The sequence below is a fragment of the Aegilops tauschii genome, chromosome 5 (assembly GCF_002575655.3).
Source record: "Aegilops tauschii subsp. strangulata cultivar AL8/78 chromosome 5, Aet v6.0, whole genome shotgun sequence".
Lineage (NCBI taxonomy): Eukaryota > Viridiplantae > Streptophyta > Magnoliopsida > Poales > Poaceae > Aegilops > Aegilops tauschii.
The window spans coordinates 233,439,935-233,448,828 of NC_053039.3; the positions used below are offsets into that span (position 1 = coordinate 233,439,935).

Below are 8,894 nucleotides of genomic sequence, written 5' to 3' on the forward strand. Positions count from 1 at the left end.
ACTTCAGAAAGTATAATAAGCATATGTGTTACTTTACATGATTTGTATGATCTCAAATACGCCCTCCAACTCTCTGAATTTAATATCTTCTGGAATAGATAGAGTCAAAATCTGAAATTTAACAACCATTATCTTGAAAATGTAAGGTTATAAGATTATCCAAACAAAATTCTTAAACAATATCAAGTTATTTTCATATTTGAATGTATTTCAAGATTTTATCATCAAAGGTGGACTACAGAAAACATCCTTACAGTGAAAAAACACTTTCTAGAGAACCATAAAAAAGTACAATAGCAACATTGTGTCAAATTTATTTACAAAAAAATTTATAGTTATTCCTAAAAATGCCTGTAATTTTATTTTCAAATGTATCATGTTCATGCATCAGTGGCCCAGCTGGGGAAGGCGAAGGACAAGGAGATAATGGACGTTGCGATTCGGCGGCTTAGTCATTTCCGTCCCATCGCATGGATACCACGTCACTAATCCCTTAGCATCCCTAAAAAAACTAATCCCTTAGCTAGCCTTCTTGTTTTAAGTCTCCGGACTCGCCTTGAGCTGTTGCTCTGTATCTGGAACCCTCTCTTATTCGTGCCTTCCGCGCGAAATGGAGATCAAAGTTCCTTTGTAGATCTAAACGCGACCCGGGGGGGGCTTCCTGAGCCCGCGCCTCCCCGGGGTTCGACCGGGCAAAGCCTGATCGGAGCCGACGGCGGCAGGGCCTCTTCATTCCCGCGACATCCGAGGTTGACGCGGCCTCCCCATCCCGGGCGCGGCGTGGCCGCACGCAGGGCCATTGGTGGCTTCTAGTGCTTCGGCCACGCTTCAGACAGTGCTGGTGGTGGCAGGGCGCATGGTGGCTGCTGGGGCGGCGGGGGTTGGCGCGCCAGATCTGCGGGGCGGCCGCTGCTCGTGGTGAGGGCTGAGGACGGCACGATGGTGGTGCGCGCCTGGCCACGATAGCCAGCTTGGCGGGCAGGCGCTGCGAGCTTACATGGTGTTGGCTGGCTGCCATGGCTCGGTCTTGGGCGTGGTGGCTCGTGATGGCGGGTTCGGCCCTGATTAGCGTAGGGGTTAGGTTGGGGTTGAGCGGTGGTGCGCGCTTGGAGGTGCTACAACGTCATGGCTGCTATAGGCTGCAGGTGGCGAGGGGTGGCGGTGGCGACCTCCTTCTCCTGGATGTATGACGGAGGTAAGTGCAGATCTAGGGTTCATGCTCGGGCGGGCCAGGTCGGGGCCCGGGGCGGATCGTGGCTTGTGCTTCGTGTAGGAGAGGTCGGGCTTGGCCCGGGAGGTGCCCGCGGGTGGAGCTCGTGCTCTCCTCGCGGGTGCGGTGCTTGATTGTGGGGGTCGTGTTACCGTTGTGTCCGAGCGCGGATCGGCGCCAGTGACCACGAACTTGGCACCGTGTGAGCTCGCCTAGCCATGGGCCCGGTGCTGGCTTGCCGGTGGCCGTAGGCAGTCTCGGAGTCATGCCCCCCAGTCCACCTGGCACTAGCAGGGGACGCAGGTGTGGGTGCCTCCTATGGTGGAGGCGCCTACCTAGACCCGGGGACCGATACCGTGGTTGAGTGCGTTGTGATGGGTGCGACACACGATATCTAGCGACAGGGATGCCGGGCCTTGGATGGCGGTCTGCATGGTTGCTCTTCAGCGGGCACCATTACGGTGGTGGTGGCTTCACTCCCTGGTTGTGTGGGCAATGGGAGGTGCTGTGGCGGGTAGCTTGGACGTGCCCCTCCCCTGGATGGGAGGCGTCCCGATCTGGATCTGGGGTTCTGTCATCGTCACGCTCCTCCTGGTGGCCTCGTAGTGGCTCGGGTGAGTTGCCGGGCGAAAGCTCCGTGCCTCTGCGGCGACGATGACGACACACGAGGGTGCCGCCATCTTCTTGAAGACGTCGTTGTGGTTCTTCTCTCCATGTTAAGCTTCGGGTGAAGAGCCGCTCTGGTGTGGACTCTTGAGAGCGTTGTCGTGGAGCTTAGGTGTGTTAGGTCGTAGCATGGGATGTTTAGTTCTTCCGGTGTTTGTTGCTGGTAGCGTAGTCGCATGCGTTCTGCGTGTGCTGGACATCTCAAGATCGGCTTTGTAAGAGTACTACCTCACCATCTTGTATCGTCCGATCGCGTTCTTCTTCAGTTGGTGCTTTATCTATAAAGCGGGCCAAACGCCTGTTTCGAGAGAGATCTAAACGCCTGTTTCGGGGGAGTACATACATCTTTTATGGCATGAAGGAGCCTAGCCGCCTCTTTGACTCAGCAATTCTATTCGGTTGCTATATGTTAGATGTCATCTCTAAAAACATTTGACTACTTTGCATGTTTCCTGATTTATTAATTTAAAAAGCCGAGCACATCTTATGCCTCTGTTCTAAAAACAAGAACAAAATGTGTAAATGTGTATACCAACATGCTGGAGAGTTAAGCTTCCCCAAACAAATATTGGAGGATAAATAATTTTTGCCGGTCCAGCAAATTTACTTTAAGAAATTGCTTCTTCATGGATAGAACCACGAGCCCACAACAACGTTGTATAAATGACACACATGTCACTAACTTGTGCCCCATGACTCATGTCTATTTCTAGGTCTTTCCCTTCTCGATATTAAGGTCATGTTTGGATGGCGCCCACGCCCGCCCTACCAAATCGGGGTGCAGCCATCGAAACGCCTCGCCCACGCCCTCAGTCAACAATAGGATTTTGGTAGGGTGGTTACTGGCTGCGACCCAAACAGGCCCTAAGTGCATATACAAATTCAAATTTTATGCAAATTGCACTACTCAAAAGTAACACACGTCAACAGGAGACAGTGACTCTAGAAACAGGCTCTAAGTGCAGATGCAAATTGCACTATTCGAAATCAAAAGTAACACACGTCAACAGAAGGCAGTGACTCTGGAAACAGGCCACAGACTACGTTCAGACATGGACTTAGGAAGGTAACCACTGATTAAAGTACTACAAGTAACCCGTTACAGCAATGGCAGAAATCACAATGAACAGCCCAGAACAAATTGAAAAGTCTCTCCTAATTAAGGATCACGTAAGAACATCACCTATCACTCTATCAGATTAGGGCTAAATTGTCCTCACTCTAGCCTAGCTTCTCCCCCAACTGGACTGCTGGTCTAGCTGATTAGGATAGAACCCAGTCAACGCCCTGCAAAATGTGTCAGTGATGAGGAGACCAAAACAAAACGGCAGCAGATTCTACTCCTGGGGAGTCAAGCAGAGGTTGATATCAGGGGAAGGCCTGTGACCCATGGGTTGTGCGCCAACAGGCCAGCCGACCATGGTGAAGCCTGCGGAGCTTGAGTTCAGGTTCATGGGGCCGGTGGTTGCAGTGTGCTCCACATTGGCATGGACTTGTAGGGGCGCCATGGGGACCGGAGGCCCATGGCGACCATTGCCAGGAGCCGCCTGAGAGATGGGCATTGCAGCAGTGAGCACCGGAGGAGGGGCGTCAGCCTCCGGCGGCGTCGGAACGGCAGATGGTTGCGGGTGCATGCCCATCCTCCTCTGATGCTGCTTCAGACTGTTTGGTAGGAAGCTCCCCACAATCACCTGTTCAGACGGTCTGTGTTAGAGAACGAAGAAGAGATGGTTTCAAAATTCAAAAGGTGTGAGAGCACTTGAAAAGCCGGGTCTATACCTGGATAGGAGTGGCAGCACGCAGCATACCGGCGACTACTCCGCCAATGACACGACCATCGGGGCCAGCAAGTGACACACTGAGCCCACCGGTCCTCTTCCGGCCACCTTCCTCGGCCATTGTGAAGGAGCCAGTCAGCTGAAGAATCTCAAACAGGCCCTGGAAATCAGATGCACGAAATATTTTCAGTTTGAATCGGTAAGACACAATACACCAGTTAAAATAGGCAAGGAATTCATCCATCCTCATAGGTACATAGCCATTAGCCAAGTTGCATTGTGTATAAATAAAGCCAAATTAGTGCAAAGTGCAAACTACTCCGGACAAATGAAACATTCAACAGAGATTCGCAATAGCAATTCTTGTAAAATGTTCGGTTGCTATCTGTCTTTTTTTAGGGGATCGCTATCTATCTCTTAATACATAGGCACGCAACCCTCTTGCGCATTCCAGAAAAAAAAAGTGATAAGAGGCAAACAGCAAATTCTTGGTGCCATTTTTGTTGCATACCTCGTAGGTGAAGGTGCTATCAGATGAGCCAGATGAGCCAGGCTTGTTGAATGCCACATTAGAGATGGTCCCACTGGCAGCGAGGATGCAGACCGAGCGTGGACCCCTCTGAGAGAATGACATTATGCGCGCCGCCACATCCTACAAACCAAATCGGACAAGAACAGCGATGTGTTTCTCAAATTACGACACCCCTCCGCTACTAGATCACAATGTAAGGGAAAAGTAGAGGTTTAAGATGCCAAAGACGCTAATTAATTACCTCTCTAGCAGGGACGATGATGACATGCGGTGTGAAGCTCCCTCCAGCTGAGAGCGCATACCATTCCCCTTCACAAATCACAAGTATTGCAATCAGGCAAACAATTACACTAGTTTTCTAGGTCACTGAACTACTGGAGAGCATGAAACAAGGACCTTAATCAAGGTTAGCATATAAGTACGAAATCACCTACTAACTTTCTAACGGATCAGGTCGATTAGTTCAACCCTGCCAGATAAATCTGACAATAATGCGTACGCAAGCTAGGTTGGTGAGAATAAATGGGAGAAGAGTACAGGTAAAGGTTGGTGAGAATAAGTGGAGATTAAACATAGGAATCACTTTAATAACATCGGAGATGGATGCGACAAGATGAGAGTCAAGAACAGCAGAACTGTCCTAACAGATACTACCGCCCAAACTGGACCCCATCCTAGCAATGGAATAGAAATGCACAAGGGGGAGCAAACATGGCAAGAACCCGAACAGCAAAAATGGAAGCTTTGGGTCGCTCAAGAAGAAGGTTTGGATTCCAGAGGGAGCATACGGACCTAGGGTGGCTAGGATCTGCCGTCTCCCGGAGCCGCGTGGCCGGCCCCTGCGCCGCCCGGAGCTCAAGCCGGCCACCTGCTCGCCGTCACCCGCCATCTGCATGCCGTTGCCGTTGCCGTTGTCCCCCGCGCGGGCCTCGGTCGGCTTTTCCTGCTCGCCGGCGAAGCTCCACGCGTGCGGCGTCGCGGCCGCGTACCCTCCTCCGTGGCCAGCCGCGGCCTGCGGCGGGGACGGCGTCGGGGAGGTCGACGGCGAGGAGGGAGAGGAGCGGTACTCCACCTTGGCTGCTCCTTGCGGCTCCGCCATGGAAACGTCTGCTCTGAACAGGCCGAGACCGGCTTCATGGCCACCTGCCACCGCAATGCCCACCCTCCCCTCCATGTAGCATGTGGGGGTGGCCGGTCTTTCGTTGGGTTTCTTGGTTTGCTGGCTTGGCCTCAAAACGAGGAAGAAGACAGAGCAGAGGAGACGCCTACTCTAGTTTTGCAAGTTTGCTTTCTTTCCCCGGTTGCTCTAGCCGAGGCACCAGTGGCACCGTTGTAGTACTCCCCCGTCCGAAAATACTTGTCATCGAAATGAATAAAAAGAGATGTATCTAGAATTAAAATACATCTAGATACATCTTTTTATCCATTTTGATGACAAGTATTTCTGGACTGGGGAGTAGTAGCATATGCCAAAGTTCTATGGGGGGAAATATTTTAAAGACGAGGGAGAGAAATGGTGGCAGAGATAAAACAGAGAGAGATATTGGGGGCAGAAACTGCACAAGAATGGCGGGGTTCCTGCTCTCTCTCTCTCTGCACAAGAAACACCCACACACACTCTCTCTCCATTCTTTAAGGAACGACCTCTCTCCTTTGACCAGCCAGCTGATTGGTTGGACTGCAAAAGTGTACTGGAGTATACAACAACATACTTCCAATATAATGAACAGTAGAATACTGTGTGCAATAAGACAAACTACGGCAAATGATATTATGTATTACTTCCATTATTACAATGAACAGTTGAAAAATGAATGAGACAACTCACGATATTATGCACTACTATTTCAAACAGCTTAAACTATGAAACTGTGTTTAATGGTGTGGTGCTTACCTTTGACTAAAGTGTACTGTGTCTAAGAATATGCAATGATTTACTCAGTGGCAATGCAGATTTACACGCACACAAAAAAAATCGCCATGAGAACAAATTCAAATTTTACAGAGAAGATTGTGGGGCTCTTGGGATGACCCTTTTTTCCCCTCCCACCCCTCCCTCCTCTCCGAGACCCACCACCCCTACCACTGCCATTATAACTGAAACCGCAACTCCACCATCCAAGGCCGCATCCCATCACCTTTCTCGCATGAACATGACTACTTTTGGTCCTCCCAGGTTGCCTTCTGGAACACACTCGTCACGGGAAACACCATGGGCATGGACTTCGAAGAAAAGATCCGCTACCACACCGAGGTGCCCTCACCCTACCCTGGATCCAACAACAACACCTACCTCCAACATGGCAATGGGTACCCGCTACCCGCGAACCCGACGGGTAAAAACCCTATTAGGGTAAGGGTTTTGAAAAGTTAAGTACCCATAAATAGGAAAAAAATGTACTTGTCGGGTAAGCCGAGTACGGGAACACAATACCCATACCCGCGTACCCACCTACCCACATATTAGTACATCTTACAGGTAGGTCCCCTATGTCATTCACTAAAAAGGGAACCGCTAGCCTAACCCAGCCACAGCCCGCACACAAAATCCCCTCCCCTCACCCACCCATCACGCCGTCACACAACACAAACCCCATCTTCCTCTCGCCTCGGCTGCAACCCTAGGTGGTAGGCGCCACCGGCGCTGCCTGGAGTAGGGGAGCGACGTGACCAGGCCATCTCCCAAAGCACCTCTTCCATTGCAAGATAAATCAATCTAGTTGGCCAAACCAAACAGATAGATCAGACAGAAATACAAAGTTATAACAATCATGCATAAAAGAGTTTTGAGTGAGATCGCAATGGAAGAAGGAATTGAGAATGGCAAGAGCCTAAGCTTGGGGATGCCCAAGGCACCCCAAGGTAATATTCAAGGAGCACCAAGCATCTAAGCTTGGGGATGCCCCGGATGTCATCCCCTCTTTTGTCTTCAATCCGTCGGTAAATTTACTTGAGGCTATATTTTTATTCACCACATGATATGCGTTTTGCTTGGAGCGTCTTGTATGATACGAGTCCTTGTTTTTTAGTTTGCCACAATCATCCTTGTTGTACACACCTTTTGAGAGGGATACACATTAATCGTGAATTTATTAGAATACTCTATGTGCTTCACTTATATCTTTTGAGCTAGGCAGTTTGCTCTAGTGCTTCACTTATATCTTTTTAGAGCACGACGGTGGCTTTATTTTATAGAAATCGATTAACCCTCAAGCTTCACTTATATTATTTTGAGAGTCTTAAATAACATGGTAATTTGCTTAGGTCATGAATTTAGTCCTAGTATGATGGGCATCCAAGAGGGATATAATAAAAACTTTCATATAAAGAGCATTGAATATATGAGAAGTTTGATTCCTTGCATTTGTTTTGAGATATAAAGATGGTGATATTAGAGTCATGCTAGTGAGTAATTGTGGATTGGTAGAAATAATTGTGTTAAAGTTTGTGATTCCCGCAGCATGCACGTATGGTGAACCGTTATGTGATGAAGTCGGAGCATGATTTATTTTTTGATTGTCTTCCTTATGGGTGGCGTTCGGGGACGAGCGATGGTCTTTTCCTACCAATCTATCCCCCTAGGAGCATGCGAGTAGTACTTTGTTTTGATGGATAATATTTTTTTGCAATAAGTATGTGCGTTCTTTATGACTAATGTTGAGTCCATGGATTATACGCACTCTCATCCTTCCACCATTGCTAGCCTCTCTAGTACCGTGCAACTTTCATCGGTGCATTAAACCCACCATATACCCTTCCTCAAAACAACCACCATACCTACCTATTATGACATTTCCATAGCCATTCTGAGATATATTGCCATGCAACTTCCACCATTCTGTTTGTTATGACACATACCATCATTGTCATATTGCTTTGCATGATCATGAAGTTGGCATAGTATTTGTGGCAAGGCCACCGTTCATATTTTTTATACATGTCACTCTTGATTATTGCACATCCCGGTATACCGCCGGAGGCATTCATATAGAGTCATATCTTGTTCTAGTATCAAGTTGTAATTCTTGAGTTGTAAGTAAATAAAAGTGTGTTGATCATCATTATTAGAGTATTGTCCCATGTGAGGAAAGGATGATGGAAACTATGATTCCCTCACAAGTTGGGATGAGTCTCCGGACTTTATATAAAAATAAAAGAGGCCAAAGAAGCCCAAATAAAAAAACAGGCCAAAGAAGCCCAAACAAAAAAAATAAAAAAATGAGAGAAAAGAGAGAAGGGACAATGTTACTGTCCTTTTTCCACACTTGTGCTTCAAAGTAGCACCATGATATTCATGATAGAGAGTCTCCTATTTCGTCACATTCATATACTAGTGCGAATTTTTCATTATAGAACTTGTCTTCTATATTCCAATGACGGGCTTCCTCAAATTGCCCTAGGTCTTCGTGAGCAAGAAAGTTGGATGCACACCCGCTTAGTTTCTTTTTGAGCTTTCATACACTTATAGCTCTAGTGCATCCGTTGCATGGCAATCCATACTCACCTGCATCGATATCAATTGATGGGCATCTCCATAGCCCATTAATTTGCCTAGTTGATGCGAGACTTTCTCCTTATTTTTGTCTTCTCCACAACCACCATATTCTGTTCCACCTATAGTGCTATATCCATGGCTCACGCTCATGTATTGCGTGAAAGTTGAAAAAGTTTGAGAACATCAAAAGTATGAAACAATTGCTTGGCTTGT

General features: G+C 48.1%; 1 protein-coding gene across 1 annotated transcript; it reads right to left on the reverse strand.

Moving 5' to 3' along the window:
- Positions 1–2,934: 2,934 nt before the first annotated feature.
- On the reverse strand, positions 2,935–5,506 carry LOC109741761 (AT-hook motif nuclear-localized protein 10). Its single transcript, XM_020300844.4, has 5 exons — positions 4,979–5,506; positions 4,428–4,495; positions 4,166–4,306; positions 3,656–3,814; positions 2,935–3,567 (listed from the first exon to the last, which is right to left on the reverse strand). The coding sequence occupies exons 1-5, from the start codon at positions 5,358–5,360 to the stop codon at positions 3,214–3,216; spliced, it is 1,104 nt and encodes a 367-aa protein (XP_020156433.1). The 5' UTR covers positions 5,361–5,506; the 3' UTR covers positions 2,935–3,213.
- Positions 5,507–8,894: the final 3,388 nt, after the last annotated feature.